Consider the following 25,813-nt stretch of genomic DNA (forward strand, 5'->3'; position numbering starts at 1 on the left):
GATTTTCATCAATGGAACGAAGCGTGGCTTTTTCCAGTTGTCGCTTGAGGTTGAAAGCTGAAATAGCCGTTGCCTCCAACGGAAATGACTTTGCGTGAAGCAGGGGCTGGATCTTGTCGGAGAAGTGGGGTATCCATTTCGCATAATAGGCGAACATGCCAAGTGCCCGACGAAGAGAGCCGAGATTTGTAGGGGGAGGGAGCTCCTGAAGCGGACAAAGTCACTCCGGATCCGGTTTGATGACACCGTTGCCCACCCAGTAGCCAAGGATGTTGACTGATGGTACTGATTTTACAGATTTGGACTCATTTATGGTTAAGTTGTGACGACGGAGAACGTCAAAAAATTTCTGGAGATTGGCGTCATGCTCCTTCTGGTCATGACCAGCAATGGTGATATTGTCCAGATATGGAAAAGTGTCCGTTAAGTTCTCCTGTTTGACTAGGCTATCCATTGCCCATTGAAAGACGGCCACCCCATTGGTGACCCCAAATGGAAAGCGACAAAACTGGTAAAGCCGACCATTGGCCTCAAAGGCCGTATACTTTTTGTCAGAGTCCTTTAACGGTGCTTGATGATATGCGGTCTTTAAATCAAAGTCTGGAACTCACTGCCTGAAAGTGTGGTAGAGGCAGAAACATTCATCACATTTAAAAAGTGGTTGGATGTGCACTTGAAGTGCCGTAACCTACAAGGCTACGGACCAAGAGCTGGAAAGTGGGATTAGGCAGGAGAGCTCTTTGTCAGCCGGCACAGACACAATGGTCAAATGGCCTCCTTCTGTGCCGTAAACTTCTATGATTCGAGATGTTGTAAGAAAACCTCTGTGACTTATTTTTCTGCTACTGCTTGACCTTTGTTTCATTAATTTTGTTTCTCAATAAAACTGATTCATGGTTCAAAGCCATTATACAGTCTGCCAGAGTGTTACTTGTCTGTCAATTGGAAAGATCAGCAGCATGTGGTGGTGATCAGTATTCCAGTGTGTACCTCATTTGTAAAAGGGTTTGCTTTTCACACTGCGGCCCACTATCCCACATCACATTTTGGCTCAGAGGGAATGTGGGTTGCCGATGGAAGTGGTTCTTTAAACTGGGAATGAGACAATGGGGTAGATTTTCGGCTTGTGTGGGAAATGGTCGGGTTTCCCCGAATGTGGGGATTCTGACACACACAAAAAAGTGTCAGTCAGCTCCACGCAATTTTCCCTCAAGTGGCCAATTAATTCCCAGCATGTGGGAAGCTTTGCTAATTGTCCAATTCGAGTCAGAAATCCCCACATTATGATGTCATCATTCATGGTGCTTTCAAGGTCCATAGCAAGCACTGCATCCTCTGAAGGCTTCCAAACGAACCATACAGGATGGCAGAGGAGCCTGCAGCAGCTGTGGCCAGTGCCAGACCCCGAGCTGCCTCCAAATTCGACGAGGCTTCACTGCAGGCATTATTGGATGGGGTTAGGGCCCACAGGGAGGTCCTCCTCCCTAGGTCAGGGAGGAAGAGGCCTCCCACTGAGACCAATGCTGCATGGATGCAGGTGTCAGCAGATGCCAACTCGCTGGGAAACACCAGAAGAACCTTGGCATTACATCTCTAACTCCTTCCTTTACTCCCCCACAGTACCATCCAGAGCCCCCGTCCTCACTGTGGAGGAGGAAGAGGCTGTGCAGCCAGACTCCTCAGAGGAAGCTCCAACCTCTGAGGGCATCCAGCACCAGCGCTGACACTCACACCTTGGGGGGACCTTCGGGACATAGAGTAGTGTTGTCACCTGCTGTTTCACAGCTCACAAGTGAGCCTCAGCAGATTCTGGAGACAGGGACAGCAGTGGAGAGTCCTCGTCGGAGGGCGCAGGACTCTGCCAGCTCAGCTCAGCTGCGCTGCATGTCGACCCTCTGCCTCTGGGTCCATCCGCAAGAGAAGAGGTGAAGGATCTCCATGCACAGATGCAGGAGTCTCTGGCAGGTTTTGTCTCCAGGGTCGCTGCAAGTGTGGAGCGAATGGAGGAGACCATAGCGACCATGAGCAGAGCCTTTGTGGAGTCATTGGCGCATGAGCGCATCACCATGGAAAGGTTGGCAACCTCCATGGAGGAGATAACTCGCCAGGGTACGGAAAACATGGTGAGTGCTCATAAGAGAATGACATCTCTTGAGGAGCGTTGGCCATCTGTTGAACAGAGAAACCAGATCTTCATGGAAGTCCTCCTGAGTAGGACTGCCAGTGCAGAAATGGGTCCCCATGGCCCCCTAAAGCGCAGCAAGGTGCTCTCAAGCCACTGCCAAGCGCCGGCCCCTTCTGGCCTGTGCAGCTTCAGGTGAGTGAGCAGCAGCCTGGTGCTCCTGTTGCTGATCCTGCTGTTCCTGGTTCTGCGGCTGCCGCCTCTGCTGCTGGAGATCCTCTAATGGCAAGAAGGGAAGGAAAAAAAGGCGTCCCATGCTTCTTGTAGATGCCTCCGCTGAGGAAGCGCTGAGTGAGGGTGGCGAGAGGGGCTTCCCAGGAGATCGCATTGGAGAAGTGTGTGAGGCTCCAGCCTTCCACAGCTGTGCCTAAGCCTTGAAGAAGTAGCCCCAAACCTGCAACAACAAGGTCCTTCAACATACAAGTGCTGTCCCTTTAAATCGCAGTTTTTCCGATTGACCTGCAGCTGCAAGCAAGCAAGCCAACTGTTTTCATGCCAGGTCTCATCAGCGGGGTTCCCCGCAGGCGTGTTTCAGGTGGGGAAAGCCCCAAATTCGCAACGGCCCCGGAAAATCTACTTCAACAAGGTAATAATTGGTCATTAGTGTTCCGACGACCAGTCCCGCCAGCGGCGGCCGGGACTGAAGCGGGTCGCGGAGAAACGGCGGTCCGAAAGTCGGACGGGGCGGGGAATCAGGTGGGGGGGGTCGCGACCCGCTTTTTCAGCGATTTTCGGCCTCCGGCCGCCTGGGAAGTCGCCCAACGGCTGGCAGAAAATCGACCCCAATGTATCTGGAAAGTGCCCAAAATCGTAACACGTATGTCAGAGGTCCAATTTTCTGACTATGCGCTTTTGGCAATTTGATGTCCATTGAATTCCAGGAAACTGGATTTAAACTGCCACCTGCAAATGCAAACTCTGAAATCCCCAACTGCAGGAGCAGTCATTCCTTGTGCTAACGTGTATTCCAGAGTCAGGTCACTGACTTTGAAGCAATGCAAAAGTGGAGCAGAATTGCAACTTTACACAGTGATTTTGTGTTATCTAATTGGTTTAACAGCAATCTGAGGATTAAATATAATCAGAACTCTACAGAAGATTGCAGCGATGAAATGCCAGTGAAATCACGGACACATTAAATAAAAAGCAACATGATGATTTGCATCAGTAATTTACACACGCTAGTGCAGCAAAATTGCAAGTAGTCCTCACCTTCAATGTCGTTCTCCTCCAGAAATCTTGTAATCTTTTCCACTGCACCGGATTGCACTAGTCCATGGATATTGTCAAGAGTGATATCATCCTGGTAACCTTCGCCAACTAACTGTATAATGGTGTCCTCATAATGGTTATTGAACACTGTCAGGTACAGTGCTCCTTCTAGACGTTGAGCCAAGGTTGGATGGAAGGTAACAGCAAACGTTGCTTCTTCCCCACTGTTAAGCTTGATAGTGAGCATGCAACTTTCCTTTACTGTGTGTAAAAAAAATAAAATCTATCTTTATTTTTATACCAACTTGAAAAACAATCCGAATTTATGTTTTGAACTTCTGAGCTATTAAAGGGACCAGAATCAGTTTGTATTGTGTAAGACGAGATCTCTGATCAGCATCACCAGTGGGAACCTACGCTTTAATGCCAACTACAGAAACTTGTAGCACACAAGGATGCCATTTGGTTCATCGCAATTATGCTAGGTCTTCAACTGGAGATATCTACCCTGCTCCTATTTCTCTATATCTCTTTACATTCTTCTATTTCAAATACTTATCCATTGCACTTTTAAGTGATATTATAGTTTCTGCCTCAATGGTGCATTCCATGTTCTAATAACACTCTGTCAAAATACTTCTTCTAACTTCTCCCTTCTTCGGTATAGCAATAATCCTGAATCTATGCTTTGTTGTCAATGATTTATGAACCAATGGGAACAAGACTATTCCCATTGGGAAATCCAGTATGTCTCTGTTGGTGCTGTTGGAAAAAAAAGTAAAAAGACAGAACAATTTCCTCAATAGCATAACCAAAGTGGCAGCAGCAAAACAAATGAAGAAAAATGGTGCAGAGGTTGACTGAAAGTCTATCGAGTGACTCTTCATACAAGGCCTATTAAATTTACTTCTGTGTACAACTCATTCCTTAGGAACACTGGACACCCATTATATACGGGTGTGAAGATCACTCAGTGTAATGGATGCTGAAATGGTGGGAAATTGGGTACACAGCAAAATGACAACACCTAACCTTCATTTACTTCAGGCTTGGTGAGGCCTTCTTTCAATGTCAGTACCACTGGCAGGAGAGGGCTGCCCTGGCATTGTAATCTGTTTGTTCAACTCTTCTGCTCTGTACGGAGTTGGGATGAAGGAGTCCCAGTGATGATGTTTTCTGCTACAGTGGAAATGTGAAATTTTAATGCTACCTATTACCCAAGTGCTGTGGAGAGAGGTGTCATGTTTGACACCAGCGATATTCAAGACCATTAGTTTAACATTGACATCTGTTAAAATATTGAGTGCGATCATCAGGAGTAAAGTCAAGAAATATCTGAGTTAGAATAATTGAATGAATAGAACAACAACAACTTGCATTTATATAGCGCCTTTAACGTAGTAAAACGTCCCAAGGCGCTTCACAGGAGTATTTTAAGACAAAAAAATTTGACACAGATCCACATAAGGATAAATTAGGGCAGATGACCAAAAGCTTGGTCAAAGAGGTAGGTTTTAAGGAGCATCTTAAAGGAGGAAAGAGAGACAAAGGCGGACAGGTTTAGGCAGGGAATTCCAGAGCTTAGGGCCTAGGCAACAGAAGGCATGGCCACCAAAGGTTGAACGATTATAATCAGGGATGCGCAAGAGGGCAGAATTAGATGCGTGCAGATATCACGGGGGGTTGTGGGGCTGAAGGAGATTACAGAGATAGGAAGGGGTGAGGCCATCGAGGGATTTGAAAACAAGAATGAGAATTTTGAAATCGAGGTGTTGATTAACCGGGAGCCAATGTTGGTCAGCGAGCACAGGGGTGATAGGTGAACGGAACTTGGTGCGAGTTAGGATACAGGCAGCCCAGTTTTGGATGACCTCAAGTTTACGTAGGGTGGAATGTGGGAGGCCAGCCAGAAGTGCATTGGAATAGTCAAGTCTAGCAGTAACAAAGGCATGGATGAGGGTTTCAGCAACGGATGAGCTGAGGCAAGGGCGGAAATGGGTGATGTTACGTAGGTGGAAGTAGGCGGTCTTTGTTAATGCTGTGGATATGTGGTCAGGAGCTCATTTCAGGGTCAAATATGACACCAAGGTTGCAAACAGTGTGGTTCAGCTCAAACAGATGTTAGGGAGAGGGATGGTGTCAGTGGCTAGGGAACGGAGTTTGTGGCAGGGACTGAAAACAATGGCTTCCGCCTTTCCAATATTTAATTGGAGAAAATTTTTGCTCATCCAGAACTGTATGTCGGACAAGCAGTCTGACAATTTAGACACTGTGGGGGGGTCGAGAGAAGAGGTAGTGAGGTAGAGCTGGGTGTCGATAGCGTACATGTGGAAACTGACGCTGTGTTTTCTGATGATGTCGCCAATGGGTAACATGTAGATGAGAAATAGGAGGGGGCCGAGGATAGATCCTTGGGGGACACCAGAGGTAACGATACGGGAGTGGGAAGAGAAGCCTTTGCAGGTGATTCGCTGGCTACGATTAGATAAATAAGAATGGAACCAGGCTAGTGCAGTCCCACCCAGCTGGATGACGGTGGAGAGGCTTTGGAGGAGGATGGAGTGGTCAACTGTGTCAAAGACTACAGACAAGTCAAGAAGGACGAGGAGGGATAGTTTACCTTTGTCACAGTCACAAAGAATGTAATTTGTGACTTTGATGAGAGCTGTTTCGGTACTGTGGCAAGGACGGAAACCTGATTGGAGGGATTCAAACTTGGAATTGCGGGAAAGATGGGCACGGATTTGGGAGGTGACAACACGTTCAAGGACTTTGGAGAGGAAAGGGAGGTTGGAGATGGGGCGGTAGTTTGCAAGGATGGAGGGATTGAGGTTTGTTTTTTTGAGGAGAGGGGCAATGACGGTAGATTTGAGGGAGAGGGGACAGTACCTGAGGAGAGAGAACTGTTAACAATATCAGCTAACATGGGAGCCAGAAAAGGAAGTTTGGTGGTCAGCACTTTAGTGGGAATAGGGTCCAGTGAGTAGGAAGTGGGTCTCATGGACAAGATGAGCGCAGAGAGGTCATGAGGGGAGATCGGAGAGAAACTGGAGAAAGATGTGAGTTCAGGGTTAGGGCAAGGGGGAACCTTAGAGGAAGTGGGTTAGGGGAAGAAAGGGAAGTGGCAGAGGCAGCTGATCGGACGGTCTCGATCTTAGAGACAAAGAAGTCCATGAGCTCCTCACACTTGTTGTCGGAGGTGAGGGTGGAGGAGACGGGGGAGAGGGGTTTAAGAAGACGGTTAGCAGTAGAGAATAGGAGCTGGGGTTTATCTTTGCATTCCAGAATGATTCTGGAATAGTAAGCAATTTTGGCAGACGAGAGCAGGGCTCGATAGTGTTTTATGTGGTTCAGCCAGATCTGGCGGTGAATGGCTAAACCAGCTGTCCACCATATCCGTTCCAAGTCTGCGTCTCTTGGGCTTAAGGGAGCGAAGATGAGAGCCGTACCAGGGGGAACGGCCAGGATGAGAGAGAGTAATTCTTTTAATAGGGACTAGGGCATCAAAGATAGTGGTGAGGGCGTGGTTGAGCAGATCGGTAGCTGCAGAAATGTCATGGTGAATGGAGGGCCAGAGGCTGGACAGTTAGGATTTCATAAGTGCAGTTTTAAGAGAGTTTTGTCCACAGGTGGACACAGAAGGAAATAGGATTGGGGGTTGGGGGGGGGGGGGTGGAAGTGGGATGTGGGTGGAGAGCGATACGAGGAAATGGTCAGAGATTATTTGAAATTGACACGATGGGAGTAGCAAGGCCATGAGAGATGGCAAGGTCGAGGGGGTGGCCGTGAATATGGGTTGGGGAGTTTACATGGAGGGAGAGATTAAGGGAGGATAGGAGGCTAGTGAACTCAGAGGAGAGAGAGCATGATGAATTTAGATGGAGGTTGAAATCACCGAGGATGAGAAGTCGTTTGGTGCAGAGGCTGAGGGAGGAGAACAGTGAGGATATCTCAGTAATAAAGGGCTGGATTTTGGCAATGGGGAGCTTTTGGAGGCGGAACTCCCACTTGTCGGGTTTCAGTCCCGCCTCCATCAACTTCAGGCCAACCCACGCTATTTTCCCTTGATTGACCTTGATAAGCCCGCCCAGAGGGTTTAGCAGGCCAATTAAGGGAAAGCCGGTTACCGAGAACGTCAGCGTATGACGTTTCATCTATCAGATGAATTGTCATCGTTTGACAGCTCTGTGAAGCTGTCAAACACTGACATTCTCTGTAGTTTGGCAAGTCCTTGAATTCAAGGCTCATCAAACCTCTTTATTTAGCAGAAATTGGATGGTTGCTGTATTGGAGAATGCAGCGACCATCTGTCATCTCTGCCGTGGAGGTGCGAGACTCTCCGCATACCCAACTCTTGAAGCCTGCAGGAAGAAACAAAGGTAAATAAACTTTTACTAACACTTTCCACTTACCTCACATACTCACCTCTCCACACTTGCACCCATCACTTACCTCCACAGCGCACTTTTGCACCCCTCCGACCCCCGCAGACCCAATGCTCACCTCGGTTACCCTGGCGGGGTTCGGAGCCTTTGGCAAGCCCATACTTGTGTAGGCAAAATGGGGATAATCCTCTTATCTGCCTGTTAACTACCTGTTAACAGGCAGATAAGTGGCACTAATCCCCTTCCCGCCTCCAAGGAGACGGGACCCGGCGCGGGTCGGCTACCCGCCTCCTGGCAAGATGGCACGGAGGCGGGTTGGGCACCCGCCGCCAAATTCTGCCATTTTCCCGGCAGTCCCGCCTCCATAACCGCCTCCCCAGGGCTGGCAAGATCGCGCCCAAAGTTTTTATGGTACTTGGGTGGGCAGTAGAGAACAAGAATTTTAAATGAGAGGTGAGAGGGCTGGAATAAGGTGAGATGCTCAAAGGAGGAGAAACTGCCGGAGGAGTAGGGGGGACAGACCAAGGTGTGATTTGGTGATGAGAGCCACACCGCCAACACGGCGGTCTGAGCGGGGCAATTGGTGGAAGGTACAGCCAGGCAGGGAGGCTTGAGTTAAAGGTAAGGTGTCATCGCTCCTCAACCAAGTTTCTGTCAGGGCCATGATATCGATGCAATCATCCACGATAAGCTCATGGATGGCAAGGGCCTTGTTTGCAAGTGAACGGACATTCTGGAGGGAGATGCGGAGAGGGTCGGTGATAGCTGCCCCACTGCCAGTGTCCACAGGGTCAGTGCTAGGGGGATAAGTTGGATGGGGAGCAGATTGGCAAGATTTGCCTACATTGGGCAAAGTCAATATGGCTTTAGATGGGGAAAAAACTGCCGAATTAAACTCAAATTTTTTGAGAAACTGACATTCCAAGTGGATTGTGGAAAACAAAATGCTGTATTTAGAGTTCCAAAAACAATGGTTTTTTTTTAATAACTTTCTACAACGAACTACATCAATATCTGGCCCACTCATACAATGTTCATCACACATCCAGCTCACAGCAACAACTGAAGTCCATTCATAGCAACCCACAACCAAAGCCATACCAGCATCCACCCCCAACCCAACCAGAATCTAACACATATCCACCCCATTGCCAAACACTCAACCAGCATCCATCACATATTAAACCAACATCCACAGCTGATATACATCATACCCCGAACCAGTCTAAATTATAATCCGCATTCTCCATTTAGCTTGTCCTGTTGAGTTCCCTATAAAAAAGCTGCTCCTAAAAGCAGCTGATTTTCTGTTTGTTACCTTTGTCTGGGTCCGTTTCTTTAATATAGCGGTGTATAGGATAGACACATAAGGTACCAATGCACAGCTTCAGAGAAAACACTCCATGCTCATCAGAGATGCTGACAGACACCTGTCAAAAAAACACCCAGCACACAGATTATTTGTAAAGGCAAACTAAGGGATAAATATACTTGGAAATGTTAAAATTGCCCTCCTTCCATTATACTCTTATTTCTTGGAATACAGATTATCCTTCAGACACCAATGGACTGGCTTCAGATAGGGGAAATAACAGAGATATAGATTTTACAAAGCAACAAGCAAATGAGTATCAAGGCTGTCGTGTATAATAACTACACTCCTATGATACTCCCCCAAATATTTTTGCCCAAAGTACAAGTATTACAAAATGTATAGAGCCAGAGAAATATCTAATATCAAGGACAAATTCCATCAAGGATAAGGAATACCATACCAAAGATTGATAATCAATTTTCTTCCTTATTCAGTTATACTTTACATACAAATGGACGCTGGCACAGTATTGCCCATGAGGACGTGGGCACTCAGGACACCTCTCAAACAGAAGCATACGCTCTTTGGCTGAAAACTCGAAGGGCTGTTGCTTGGCATTACAAAGTAACAGCAGAAATGCCCAGAGTTCTCATGGTCCGATGGTACACTTTCCAGAGCCTCAGCAAGCCCTCTGGTTAACAGCTCGCTGGTCTGCACACACTTTGACGGTCCATGAAAAGGGATTGGGGAGAAAGCAAAAGTATAGTCTTCTTTGGCAGTTTACCAGCCAAGCCCATTCCCTCAAAAGCTAATAGATCCAGTCCCTCATTTCAATTTCCACTAGTGTGTGGCAGTGATACTGAGTCAGTTTGAGAGAGAAACAGGTCAAGAGCTTCTTTCATTGGGCCAAGGTTAGCCAGTTCACCTGGACCCTTTATATTTTGGATGCAACTCGCAGTTTGAAAGCCAGGAATACAATGGTAGGCAACTACATCCAAGTTGGCTCTGCAATGCTACATCCAAGATGGATTTCAGGCCCCTTTAAAGTTTCTTGAACCTTTAACTTGCTCACCAAAGAGTCTCTTTCAGAAGAAAGAGAACTCCGAACAGCCTCTTTAGAATGGCCCAGAAATTCGGGTCGGGGGCTTCCTGCGGGTGCAAGCCCCCCACCTGCACTTACCTACCGCGCCGGCCGTTGAGCTGTGGGCCCACATGGGATTCCAATCCTGGGCCTCCTCCAACTGCCGGCGCGCAGTGCTTGCGTATCCCAGGGGCGCAGTTAGTTCGATGCGTCCCCTGGGATCACGTGGGCCATGGGGAGCCAATTGGAGCAGGGAATGCTTCATTCATAAGTTTGACAGGAAGACCTGTCAAACCTATAAATACTATGTCCCAAAACATCACTAAATCTTCAAATAAATTAAAAAAAACATCACATTTTTAAAATAAACTATAAATTACATGAAATAACTATTTTAAACAATAATTAAAATTTTCAAAAAAATTAATTACATTTTCTAATGGGGCTAAAAATAAACTTACCTTTCTTTAAAGTATTTAAAAATAATAAACCTGTGGAAAAATTGTTTTAATTTTAATTAATTCACCATTTACCTTGTAAAAAGCAGGCCTTGCGACTGCTTTTTACATGTCTAACTTCTGGAGACTTACCCTCCAGGGAAAACCTGCAAAAAAAGTAAGTTCGATGTGCACGCGCTGCCTCTCCTGCGCACGCGTTCGACTTCTGAACCCCTTCTTTCAGGGGAACAGAAGTGCCGGTTTCCCGCGCATGCGCAGTGCATGCACAAAACCGGCACTCCATTGGGCTTATGGGTGAGTACCCCATGCGTACTCACCCGTGGAGACCCGAATTTCTGGGCCAACATTTTGTAAAGCCACTGTGATTTTTTTTCTGGGCTTCTCGCACCAGATTTACACTGCAGGGTAGTCTTTGACACAGGGGCTAAAACACAGTTGCTACGAAGTTGCATTTGTGACTTCACCCTCTGGCCTCAGACCTCTCCCAATATCAGGGGAAGGTCACCACAGGTCATTAAATCATATTGTAGATCCATACAGATGAACAAAGTATTGGGCCCAAAACTAAATTGAGCTCATGGTCGACCATTTACCTTTGCCACTGACGACACAAAGCCAGCCTTCCAATATATGTATTACACCTCATTTACATTATAATGTGTCCAAAAGGCAGGACTCTAATATAAGCCAGACATTACATTACTGCATGGAACATTAGTGGTTATTCACGTAAAAGGGAATTGAAACCTGGGGAGGTGTGGGCTATTCAGACACCTACTAGGTCTACAATTGAATCCTTTTAAGCATCAGGATGTTATACAACTGAACTCCTAACTGAGGGATATTTCAGTGGGGAAAGAGTTAAACTGACATCGCTGGCAGTTTCACTGAATGGTGTAATAAAGACCATCTTTTTCTAAGTTGCTGAATTGGCAGTGGAGATAACCTAGCCAGACATGGAACCATAAGAGGCCTAAGAGGATGTAAGTTCTCTTCTGGCAGGAAAGTAAAACAATGAAAGCGGTCTAGAGCAGCAGGAAAGGAGGACAATGAGCCAGAAGTGCAATGTTGACGAGACCCCATTTGGCATAAACAAAGGTCATAGGTGCAACAACAGCTTGAGAGATAACGGCCGATAATAAAGGCAGTACTTTAATGTAACGCGGCATAGGCAACCAATCAGTGAAGATGCATGCAGGCCAAGGTCCAATCAGGTGGCAGGAATGAATTTTGACATGTGTATTGTAATGTATAAAAATGTAGTGTTTGCTGTACCAATTTGGAAAGGTCTGGCTAAGACAGAGCAGACTGTTTCCCCACTGGTGCAATAAAGACAACTTGACTATCGATCTAAAACCTTGTGTCGAGTGTTGGTTTAAAATACTCCACAACAGACATGGTAGGCACTGAACCCAACAAAATGAGGGCATAATCTCCAACTTGTCCTCTTCCTCCTCATTTTTCACTTCAAAAGCTGGGATATTCTTCCACAGTCAGGTCATGGGAATGTCATAACTTATCCCTTAATTCTACATCACTCTCTGATCAATATTTTGGCACTGGTAGTTATCTCTAGAGTACCCTCAGATCAGTGCTTTGCCAGCAGTGTCAAAGATGAGGGCGTTGATACTAATGCCCAATTCCATTCAATGATCTGAATGTTCTGCTGTAGCAGTAAAAAAACAATCGCCAAGAGTGAAGTACAGTGAAACTAGAGTAAGTGCATTTTTGTGCCACTGCATTACGAATGAATATGAAACCCTGGTATTCACCACTTTACCTGTGCAGGTAAGGTACCGTCATTTTTCAGGACAACAGGCAGCTTCTGTGTTTCACCCAACAGTAAACGGGAGTAGATTAGCAAGGGATTCCCTATCTTATTGCGCAGCAGAGGCCGAAGGACATTGATCCGGGGCAGGTTCCCGTCTCCGACAATATCAAACATCAGGGATTTTATTTTAGGAACACTGAAAAACAAAATGAGAAGAGAATACAATTTCCACTGACTGATGAGAAAACAAAGTGACACTGCACAAATGGACCTTTGATTACTTAACATTCTGTGAAAATACAATTGGATTGGCTTATTTGTAAATCATTCTTGAATATCAATCTTGCAAACTGCTTTAAAAATGTTTGCTTCATACAGGAGGAATTAGTTTGTTCCTCCTTACTTTTAGCTGAAGGAAGTGGCTTTACTGGGCTATTGTTCCATGAGTGCCGTTATCCAGCCGGAACCTCACCCAAGTCATCGATCAACAGCCTAGACTGCGAGTGAGTGAGCCTAGACTGCGAATGTGTGAGCCTAGACTGCAAGTGAGCCTAGACTGTGTGCAAGTCTAGACTGTGTGCAAGTCTAGACTGCGAGTGTTGGAATGTTGATTAACTATGTCAGGGGAAGGTCATATCCGAGCCCAATCCTGCTCTCACGCAATATGCAGATCTGAGCACCTCTAGCAAGGATTACTGGACAGTCATCAGGAGAGGGAACAGGGGCAACTTTCAGCTTTCCTGATCTGGGGGGCTCTGCGGACAATTATAAATCACCAGGCCCTTGGTAGATCAGAAAATAAATGATATTTAGTGAGAGGGAGCGGACTATACAATTCTTGCATTACGGAAATAAGTATATTGGGATGTGGTAGGCAGGTTTGATTACATAGAATTACACTGAATCTATAGCACAGAAACAGGCCATTCAGCCCATTCTATGCCGGTGTTTAGTCTCTTCATCAGCCTTCTCCCACACTAATGACCTTTTCCTGCCCTGACTCTGTATCCTGCTACTCCCATCACACCCGTGCAGGCAAAAAGCCTCGACTTAAATGTATCAGCGCTATGTGCTTCAACCCCACATTCTCACCACTGTCTGAACCCTCCATGTGACAGCGAGCTCTACATTCTCACCACCCTCTGAACCCTCCACGTGACAGCGAGCTCCACATTCTCACCATACTGAACCCTCCACGTAACAGCGAGCTCCACATTCTCACCACTCTAAACCTTCCACGTGACAGCGAGCTCCACATTCTCACCACTGTCTGAAACCTCCATCTGACAGCGAGCTCCACATTCTCACCACCCTCTGAACCCTCCACGTGACAGCGAGCTCCACATTCTCACCACTGACTGAACCCTCCACATGCCAGCGAGCTCCACATTCTCAACACTGTCTGAACCCTCCACGTGACAGCGAGCTCCACATTTTCAACACTGTCTGAACCCTCCACGTGACAGCGAGCTCCACATTCTCACCAATGTCTGAACCCTCCACGTGACAGCGATCTCCACATTCTCACCGCTCTGAACCCTCCACGTGACAGCGAGCTCCACATTTTCAACACTGTCTGAACCCTCCACGTGACCGCGAGCTCCACATTCTCACCAATGTCTGAACCCTCCACGTGACAGCGATCTCCACATTCTCACCACTGTCTGAAGCCCCCACGTGACAGCGAGATCCACATTCTCACCACTGACTGAACCCTCCACGTGACAGCGAGCTCCACATTTTCAACACTGTCTGAACCCTCCACGTGACAGCGAGCCCCACATTCTCACCAATGTGTGGACCCTCCACGTGACAGCGAGCTCCACATTCTCACCACTGTCTGAACCCTCCACGTGACAGTGAGCACACATTCTCACCACTGTCTGAACCCTCCACGTGACAGCGAGTTCCACATTCTCACCACTGTCTGAACCCTCCAAGTGACAGTGAGCACCACATTCTCACCACTGTCTGAACCCTCCACGTGACAGTGAGCTCCACATTCTCACCACTCTGAACCCTCCACGTGACAGCGAGTTCCACATTCTCACCACTGTCTGAACCCTCCACGTGACAGCGTGCACCACATTCTCACCACTGTGAGACCGCACCTGGAATACTGCATACAGTTTTGGTGTCCATACTTAAGAAAAGACATACTTGCTCTCGAGTCAGTACAAAGAAGGTTCACTCGGTTAATCCCGGGGATGAGGGGGTGGTCGTATGAGGAGAGGTTGAGTTGATTGGGACTCTACTCATTGGAGTTCAGAAGAACGAGAGGCGATCTTATTGAAACATATAAGATTGTGAAGGGGCTTGATCGGGTGGATGCGGTGAGGATGTTCCCAATGAAGGGTGAAACTAGAACTAGGGGGCATAATCTTAAAATAAGGGGCTGCTCTTTCAAAACTGAGATGAGGAGAAACTTCTTCACTCAGAGGGTGGTAGGCTTGTGGAATTTGCTGCCCCAGAAAGCTGTGGAAGCTACATCATTAAATACATTTAAAACAGAAATAGATAGTTTCCTAGAGGTAAAGGGAATTAAGGGTTACGGGGAGCGGGCAGGAAATTGGACATGAGTCTAGGTTCGGAATGGTCATGGCCCTGTGGGTAGTGGAGTGGGCCCAGGGGCGGTGTAGCCTGGTTCTGCTCCTACTGTGTTCTAATTCTGTGTTAGATTTCAGAAGATGGTTTTACTCCTGTTCCTGGCTGGGGTGGAGATCGCCTTTACAGAAGGTAAGTACTGTAGAAAATATAGGGACAGAGTGATCTCCTGGAAGAATTTCGATCGCCTAGATGGGTCGGAGAGGAATTTCCCAGATTTTTTTCTCCCAAATTGGCCATGGGGTCTTTTATCTGGTTTTTCGCCTCTCCTGGGAGATCACATGGGTTCGGGTGGATGCAGAGTGATAGAAGATTTGAGGTTAGGATCAGATCAGCCATGATCTTATTGAATGGTGGAGCAGGCTCGAGGGGCCGATTGGCCGACTCCTGCTCCTATTTCTTATGTTCTTATGTAACCCTCCATGTGACCGCGAGCTCCACATTCTCACCACAGTCTGAACCCTCCACGTGACAGCGAGCTCCACATTCTCACCACTGTCTGAACCCTCCATATGACAGTGAGCATCCCATTCTCACCACTGTCTGAACCCATCACGAGACAGCGATCTTCACATTCTCACCACTGCCTCAACCCTCCACGTGACAGCGTGCACCACATTCTCAACACTGTCTGAATCCTCCACGTGACAGCAGTTCCACATTCTCACCACTATCTGAACCCTCCACGTGACAGCGAGCTCCACATTCTCACCACTGTCTGAACCCTCCACGTGACAGCAAGCTCCACATTCTCACCACAGTCTGAACACTCCACGTGACAGCGAGCTCCACATTCTCACCACTGTCTGAACCCTCGTGACAGCGAGCCCCACATTCTCACCAATGTGTGGACACTCCACGTGACAGCGAGCTCCACATTCTCACCACACTGAACCCTCCACGTGACAGCGAGCTCCACATTCTCACCACTGTCTGAGCCCTCCACGTGACAGTGCGCATCCCATTCTCACCACTGTCTGAACCCATCACGAGACAGCGATCTCCACATTCTCACCACTGTCTGAACCCTCCACGTGACAGCGTGCACCACATTCTCACCACTGTCTGAACCCTCCATGTGACAGCGAGTTCCACATTCTCACCACTGTCTTAAACCTCCACGTGACAACGAGCTCCACATTCTCACCACTGTCTGAACCCTGCACGTGACAGCGAGCTCCACATTCTCACCACTCTGAACCATCCACGTGACAGCGAGCTCCACATTCTCACCACTGTCTGAACCCTGCATGTGACAGCGAGCTCCACATTCTCACCACTCTGAACCCTCCACATGACTGCGAGCTCCACATTCTCACCACTCTGAACCCTCCATGTGACAGCGAGTTCCACATTCTCACCACTTGTGGTAAACCACTTTTATCGTTCACTATCGTTACACTATGGTTATCACTGTTTATATCGTTACACTATGGTTATCACTGTTTACACTGTTGTATCACGACACAAGGTCACCTCTTGTCACGCTGTTATACCTGGGCTGACCACAACTGACTCCGCCCATGGCTCCGCCTGCTTGCCCAGGTATAAAGGTGGTCGACTGGCTGGTATTCCTCCTTGTTGGATCCGATCACCCACGAGGGTGGGCTCTGTTATTTAGCCAATAAAAACCTATAGTTACTAACTTAACTCGTCGCTTTTCATGAACTGAATTGATAGGTATATAACCACTGTCTTAACCCTCCACGTGACAACGAGCTCCACATTCTCACCACTGTCTGAACCCTCCACGTGACAGCGATCTCCACATTCTCACCAATGTCTGAACGCCTCCACGTGACAGCGTGCACCACATTCTCAACACTGCCTGAACCCTCCACGTGACAGCGAGTTCCACATTTTCACCACTATCTGGACCCTCCACCTGACAGCGAGCTCCTCATTCTCACCACTGTCTGAACCCCTCCATGTGACAGCGATCTCCACATTCTCACCAATGTCTGAACGCCTCCACGTGACAGCGAGCACCAGATTCTCATCACTGTCTGAACCCTCCACGTGACAGCGAGCTCCACATTCTCACCACTGTCTGAACCCTCCACGTGACAGTGAGCACCACATTCTCACCACTGTCTGTGTAATGATATCAGCAAATAGTGATGATATTTGTCTGTGTTTGATTACTTATGCCTTACAGCATATTTGTCTGTGTTTTTGATTACTTGTGCCTGACCAGCAGAGGTCATGTGAGAGACAAGCAGTCCAGAGGGGTTTTACTTTCAGTTTCATTCTAGATGCATCACAGCATAGTGTGTTCTGCAAAAAGCTGTAGAAAGTCTTGAACAAGACTTTAGATTAAACAACATTCTCTTTCAGAAATGAGTCTTTACTGAACCCAAAAAGAAATCAAAACAGTCTGAACCCTCCACGTGACAGCAAGTTCCACATTCTCACCCCTGTCTGAACCCTCCACATGACAGTGAGCACCACATTCTCACCACTGTCTGAACCCTCCACGTGACAGCGAGCTCCACATTCTCACCACTGTCTGAACCCTCCACGTGACATTGAGCACCACATTCTCACCACTGTCTGAACCCTGCACGTGACAGCGAGCTCCACATTCTCACCACTCTGAATCCTCCACGTGACAGCGAGCTGCACATTCTGACCACTGTCCGAACCCTCCACGTGACAGCGAGCTGCACATTCTGACCAATGTCCGAACCCTCCACATGACAGCGAGATCCACATTCTCACCACTGTCTGAACCTTCCACGTGACAGCGAGCTCCACACTCTCACAACTGTCTGAACCCATCAAGTGACAGCGAGCTCCACGTCCTCACCACTGTCGGAACCCTCCATGTGACAGCGAGCTCCACATTCTCACCACTGTCTGAAGCCTCCACGTGACAGCGAGGTCCACATTATCACCACTGTCCGAACCCTCCACGTGACAGCGAGCTCCACATTCTCACCACTGTCTGAATCCTCCACCTGACAGCGAGCTCCACATTCTCACCACTGTCTGAACCCCTCCATGTGACAGCGAGCTCCACATTCTCACCACTGTCTGAACCCTCCACGTGACAGCGAGCTACACATTCTCACCACTGTCTGAACCCTCCACGTGAAAGCGAGCTCCACATTCTCACCACAGTCTGAACCCTCCACGTGACAGCGAGCCCCACATTCTCCCCAATGTCTGAACCCTTCACGTGACAGCGAGCTCCACATTCTCACCACTGTCTGAACCCATCATGTGACAGCGAGCTCCACATCCCAACCACTGTCTGAACCCTCCACGTGACAGCGAGCTCCACATTCTCACCACTGCCTGAACCCTCCACGTGACAGCGAGGTCCAGATTCTCACCACTGTCTGAACCCTCCACGTGACAGCAAGCTCCACATTCTCACCACTGTCTGAACCCTCCATGTGACAGCCAGCTCCACATTCTCACCAATGTCTGAACCCTCCACGTGACAGTGAGCATCCCATTCTCACCACTGTCTGAACCCACCACAAGACAGCGAGCTCCACATTCTCACCACTGTCTGAACCCTCCACGTGACAGTGAGCACCACATTCTCACCACTGTCTGTGTAATGATATCAGCAAATAGTGATGATATTTGTCTGTGTTTGATTACTTATGCCTTACAGCATATTTGTCTGTGTTTTTGATTACTTGTGCCTGACCAGCAGAGGTCATGTGAGAGACAAGCAGTCCAGAGGGGTTTTACTTTCAGTTTCATTCTAGATGCATCACAGCATAGTGAGTTCTGTAAAAAGCTGTAGAAAGTCTTGAACAAGACTTTAGATTAAACAACATTCTCTTTCAGAAATGAGTCTTTACTGAACCCAAAAAGAAATCAAAACAGTCTGAACCCTCCACGTGACAGCAAGTTCCACATTCTCACCCCTGTCTGAACCCTCCACGTGACAGTGAGCACCACATTCTCACCACTGTCTGAACCCTCCACGTGACAGCGAGCTCCACATTCTCACCACTGTCTGAACCCTCCACGTGACATTGAGCACCACATTCTCACCACTGTCTGAACACTGCACGTGACAGCGAGCTCCGCATTCTCACCACTCTGAATCCTCCACGTGACAGCGAGCTGCACATTCTGACCACTGTCCGAACCCTCCACGTGACAGCGAGCTGCACATTCTGACCACTGTCCGAACCCTCCACATGACAGCGAGATCCACATTCTCACCACTGTCTGAACATTCCACGTGACAGCGAGCTCCACATTCTCACAACTGTCTGAACCCATCAAGTGACACCGAGCTCCACGTCCTCACCACTGTCGGAACCCTCCATGTGACAGCGAGCTCCACATTCTCACCACTGTCTGAAGCCTCCACGTGACAGCGAGGTCCACATTATCACCACTGTCCAAACCCTCCACGTGACAGCGAGCTCCACATTCTCACCACTGCCTGAAGCCTCCACGTGACAGCGAGCTCCACATTCTCACCAGTGTCTGAAACCTCCACGTGACAGCGAGCTGCACATTCTCACCCCTGTCTGAACCCTGCACGTGACAGCGAGCTCCACATTCTCACCACTCTGAATCCTCCACGTGACAGCGAGCTGCACATTCTGACCACTGTCCGAATCCTCCACGTGACAGCGAGCTGCACATTCTGACCACTGTCCGAACCCTCCACATGACAGCGAGATCCACATTCTCACCACTGTCTGAACGTTGCACGTGACAGCGAGCTCCACATTCTCACAACTGTCTGAACCCATCAAGTGACAGCGAGCTCCACGTCCTCACCACTGTCGGAACCCTCCATGTGACAGCGAGCTCCACATTCTCACCACTGTCCGAACCCTCCACGTGACAGCGAGCTCCACATTCTCACCACTGCCTGAAGCCTCCACGTGACAGCGAGCTCCACATTCTCACCAGTGTCTGAACCCTCCACGTGACAGCGAGCTCCACATTCTCACCACTGTCTGAACCCTCCACCTGACAGCGAGCTCCACAATCTCACCATTGTCTGAATCCCTCCATGTGACAGCGAGCTCCACATTCTCACCAATGTGTGGACCCTCCACGTGACAGCGAGCTCCACATTCTCACCACTGTCTGAACCCTCCACGTGACAGTGAGCATCCCATTCTCACCACTGTCTGAACCCATCACGAGATAGCGATCTCCACATTCTCACCACTGTCGGAACCGTCCACGTGACAGCGAGCTCTACATTTTCACCACTCTGAACCGTCCACGCGACAGTGAGCTCCACATTCTCACCACTATCTGAACCCTAAACGTGACAGCGAGCTCCACATTCTCACCAAAGTCTGAACACTCCACGTGACAGCGAGCTCCACATTCTCACCACTGTCTGAACCCTCCACGCGACAGCGAGCTCTACATTCTCACCAATGTCTGAACCCGCCACGTGACAGCGAGCTCCACATTCTCACCAATGTCTGAACCCTTCACGTGACAGCGAGCTCCACATTCTCACCACTGTCTGAACCCATCATGTGACAGCGAGCTCCACATTCTCACCACTGTCTGAACCCTCCACGTGACAGCGAGGTCCACATTCTCAGCACTGTCTGAACACGCCACATGACAGCGAGCTCCACATTCTCACCACTGCCTGAACCCTCCACGTGACAGCGAGGTCCAGATTCTCACCGCTGTCTGAACCCTCCACGTGACAGCAAGCTCCACATTCTCACCACCATCTGATCCCTCCACGTGACAGCGATCTCCACATTCTCACCAATGTCTGAACGCCTCCACGTGAAAGCGAGCAACAGATTCTCACCACTGTCTGAACCCTCCACGTGACAGTGAGCACCACATCCTCACCACTGTCTGAACCCTCCACGTGACAGCGAGTTCCACATTCTCACCACTGTCTCAAACCTCCATGTGACAGCGAGCTCCAGATTCTCACCACTGTCTGAACCCTCCACGTGAAAGCGAGCTCCACATTCTCACCACTGTCGGAGCAGTCCACGTGACAGCGAGCTCTACATTTACACCACTCTGAACCCTCCACTTGACAGTGAGCTACACATTCTCACCACTATCTGAACCCTAAACGTGACAGCGAGCTCCACATTCTCACCAAAGTCTTAACACTCCACGTGACAGCGAGCTCCACATTCTCACCACTGTTTGAACCCATATTGTGACAGCGAGCTCCACATTCTCAACACTGTCTGAACACTCCACGTGACAGCGAGCTCCTCATTCTCACCACTGTCTGAACACTCCATGTGACAGCGAGCTCCACATTCTCACCACTGTCTGAACCCATCACGTGACAGCAATATCCACATTCTCACCACTGTCTGAACCCATCATGTGACAGCGAGCTCCACATTCTCAACACTGTCTGAACACTCCACGAGACAGCGAGCTCCTCATTCTCGCCACTGTCTGAACACTCCACGTGACAGCGAGCGCCACATTCTCACCACTGTCTGAACCCATCATGTGACAGCGAGCTCCACATTCTCAACACTGTCTGAACCCTCCATGTGACAGCAAGCTCCACATTCTCACCACTATCTGAACCCTAAAAGTGACAACGAGCTCCACATTCTCACCAATGTCTGAACTGTTGTGTATGTACCTTTAAGAGAATAACTGGTCTCAGACTGCAGTACCGACAGTGACCACCCCTGTATAAAAGGCGCTAGAGAGCCTCTGTTTGTTAGTTTCGTTATTGCCTTTCACCAGTAAAGATCTGTTTGTTTTCTCCCCTGCTAGTCCGTGTCTCAATCATTCACGTGACAGCGATCTCCACATTCTCACCAATGTCTGAACGCCTCCACGTGAAAGCGAGCAACAGATTCTCACCACTGTCTGAACCCTCCACGTGACAGTGAGCACCACATTCTCACCACTGTCTGAACCCTCCACGTGACAGTGAGCTCCACATTCTCACCACTGTCTGAATCCTCCACGTGACAGCGAGCTCCACATTCTCGCCACTGTCGGAACCGTCCACGTGACAGCGAGCTCTACATTTTCACCACCCTGAACCCTCCACGTGACAGTGAGCTCCACATTTTCACCACTGTCTAAACCCTCCACTTGACTGCGCGCTCCACATTCTCACCACTCTGAACCCATCATGTGACAGTGAGCACCATATTCTCACCACTCAGAACCCTCCACGTGACAGCGAGCTCCACATTCTCACCAATGTCTGAACCCTCCACGTGACAGTGAGCACCACATTCTCACCACTGTCTGAACCCTGCACGTGACAGCGAGCTCCACATTCTCACCAGTCTTAACCCTCCACATGACAGCGAGCTCCACATTCTCACCACTCTGAACCCTCCACGTGACAGCGAGCTCCACATTCTCACCACTGTCTGCACCCACTACATGACAGCCAGCTCCACATTCTCACCACTGTCTGAACTCTCCACGTGACTGTGAGCACCACATTCTCACCACTGTCTGAACCCTCCACTGACAGAGAGTTCCACATTCTCACCCTGTCTGAACCCTCCGCGTGACAGTGAGCACCACATTCTCACCAGTGTCTGAACCCTCCACGTGACAGCGAGCTCCGCATTCTCACCACTCTGAACACTCCACGTGACAGCGAGCTCCACATTCTCACCACTGTCTGAACCCTCCACGTGACAGCGAGCTCCACATTCTCACCACTCTGAACCATCCACGTGACAGCGAGCTCCACATTCTCACCACTGTCTGAACCCTCCACGTGACAGCGAGCTCCACATTCTCACCACTCTGAACCATCCACGTGACAGCGAGTTCCACATTCTCACCACTGTCTGAACCCTCCACGTGACAGCGAGCTCCACATTCTCACCACTGTCTGAACCCTCCACGTGACAGCGAGCTCCACATTCTCACCACTGTCTGAACCCTGCACGTGACAGCGAGCTCCACATTCTCACCACTCTGAACCCTCCACATGACTGCGAGCTCCACATTCTCACCACTCTGAACCCTCCACGTGACAGCGAGCTCCACATTCTCACCACTGTCTGAACCCTTCACGTGACAGCGAGCTCCACATTCTCACCACTGTCTGAACCCTCCACGTGACAGCGAGTTCCACATTCTCACCACTGTCTGAACCCTCCACGTGACAGTGAGCACCACATTCTCACCACTGTCTGAACCCTCCACGTGACAGTGAGCACCACATTCTCACCACAGTCTGAACCCTCCACGTGACAGCCAGCTCCACATTCTCACCAACATCTGAACGCCTCCACGTGACAGCGAGCACCAGATTCTCACCACTGTCTGCACCCTCCACGTGACAGCGAGTTCCACATTCTCACCACTGTCTGAACCCTCCACGTGACAGTGAGCACCGCATTCTCACCACTGTCTGAACACTCCACTGGCAGAGAGTTCCACATTCTCACCACTGTCTGAACCCTCCATGTGACAGCGAGTTCCACATTCTCACCACTGTCTGAACCCTCCACGTGACAGTGAGCACCACATTCTCACCACAGTCTGAACCCTCCACGTGACAGCGAGTTCCACATTCTCACCACTGTCTGAACCCTCCATGTGACAGTGTGCACCACATTCTCACCACTGTCTGAAACCTCCACGTGACAGCGAGCTCCACATTCTCACCACTCTGAACCCTCCACGTGACAGCGAGCTCCACATTCTCACCACTGTCTGAACCCTCCACATGACAGTGAGCACCACATTCTCACCACTGGCCGAACCCTCCACGTGACAGCGAGTTCCACATTCTCACCACTGTCTGAACCCTCCACGTGACAGTGAGCACCACATTCTCACCACCGTCTGAACCCTCCACGTGACAGCGAGCTCCACATTCTCACCACTGTCTGAACCCTGCACGTGACAGCGAGCTCCACATTCTCACCACTCTGAACCCTCCACATGACTGCGAGCTCCACATTCTCACCACTCTGAACCCTCCACGTGACAGCGAGCTCCACATTCTCACCACTGTCTGAACCCTTCACGTGACAGCGAGCTCCACATTCTCACCACTGTCTGAACCCTCCACGTGACAGCGAGTTCCACATTCTCACCACTGTCTGAACCCTCCACGTGACAGTGAGCACCACATTCTCACCACTGTCTGAACCCTCCACGTGACAGTGAGCACCACATTCTCACCACAGTCTGAACCCTCCACGTGACAGCCAGCTCCACATTCTCACCAACATCTGAACGCCTCCACGTGACAGCGAGTTCCACATTCTCACCACTGTCTGAACCCTCCACGTGACAGTGAGCACCGCATTCTCACCACTGTCTGAACACTCCACTGGCAGAGAGTTCCACATTCTCACCACTGTCTGAACCCTCCATGTGACAGCGAGTTCCACATTCTCACCACTGTCTGAACCCTCCACGTGACAGTGAGCACCACATTCTCACCACAGTCTGAACCCTCCACGTGACAGCGAGTTCCACATTCTCACCACTGTCTGAACCCTCCATGTGACAGTGTGCACCACATTCTCACCACTGTCTGAAACCTCCTCGTGCCAGCAAGCTCCACATTCTCACCAATGTCTGAACCCTCCACGTGACAGCGAGATCCACATTCTTACCACTGTCTGAACCTTCCACGTTACAGCGAGCTCCACATTCTCACCACTGTCTGAACCCTCCACGTGACAGCGAGCTCCACGTCCTCACCACTGTCTGAACCCTCCACGTGACAGTGAGCACCACATTCTCACCACTGTCCGAACCCTCCACGTGACAGTGAGCACCACATTCTCACCACTGTCCGAACCCTCCACGTGACAGCGAGTTCCACATTTTCACCACTGTCTGAACCCTCCACGTGACTGCGTGCACCACATTCTCACCACTGTCTGAACCCTCCACGTGACAGTGAGCACCACATTCTCACCACAGTCTGAACCCTGCATGTGACAGCGAGCTCCACATTCTCACCACTGTCTGAACCCTGCACGTGACAGCGAGCTCCACATTCTCACCACTCTGAACCCTCCAAATGACTGCGAGCTCCACATTCTCACCACTCTGAACCCTCCACGTGACAGCGAGCTCCACATTCTCACCACTGTCTGAACCCTTCATGTGACAGCGAGCTCCACATTCTCACCACTGTCTGAACCCTCCACGTGACAGCCAGCTCCACATTCTCACCACCATCTGAACGCCTCCACGTGACAGCGAGCACCAGATTCTCACCACTGTCTGCACCCTCCACGTGACAGCGAGTTCCACATTCTCACCACTGTCTGAACCCTCCACGTGACAGTGAGCACCACATTCTCACCACAGTCTGAACCCTCCACGTGACAGCGAGTTCCACATTCTCACCACTGTCTGAACCCTCCATGTGACAGTGAGCACCACATTCTCACCACTGTCTGAACTCTCCACGTGACAGCGAGCTCCACATTCTCACCACTCTGAACGCGCCACGTGACAGCGAGCTGCACATTCTGACCACTCTGAACCCGCCACGTGACAGCGAGCTCCACATTCTCACCAATGTCTGAAACCTCCTCGTGCCAGCAAGCTCCACATTCTCACCAATCTCTGAACCCTCCACGTGACAGCGAGCTTCACATTCTCACCACTGTCTGAACCCTCCACGTGACAGCGAGCTCCACGTCCTCACCACTGTCTGAACCCTCCACATGACAGTGAGCTCCACATTCTCACCACTGTCGGAACCCTCCACGTGACAGCGAGCTCCACATTCTCACCACTGTCTGAAGCCTCCACGTGACAGCGAGCTCCACATTCTCACCAGTGTCTGAACCCTCCACTGACAGAGAGTTCCACATTCTCACCCTGTCTGAACCCTCCACATG

General features: G+C 49.5%; 1 protein-coding gene across 1 annotated transcript in view; it reads right to left on the reverse strand.

Moving 5' to 3' along the window:
* The window catches only part of LOC147122783 (axonemal central pair apparatus protein HYDIN-like), a 239,763-nt gene that overhangs the window by 188,211 nt on the left and 25,739 nt on the right, over positions 1–25,813 (reverse strand). The window contains exons 3-5 of the mRNA XM_085963935.1: positions 12,414–12,600; positions 9,098–9,209; positions 3,395–3,655 (exon numbers count right to left, since the gene is read on the reverse strand). Coding sequence (XP_085820061.1) covers positions 3,395–3,655; positions 9,098–9,209; positions 12,414–12,600 — 560 coding nt within the window. The remainder of the gene's footprint in view (positions 1–3,394; positions 3,656–9,097; positions 9,210–12,413; positions 12,601–25,813) is intronic.

Source organism: Somniosus microcephalus, chromosome 2, assembly GCF_052327205.1.
Source record: "Somniosus microcephalus isolate GS21.2 chromosome 2, FLI_Smic_1.0, whole genome shotgun sequence".
Classification (NCBI taxonomy): domain Eukaryota; kingdom Metazoa; phylum Chordata; class Chondrichthyes; order Squaliformes; family Somniosidae; genus Somniosus; species Somniosus microcephalus.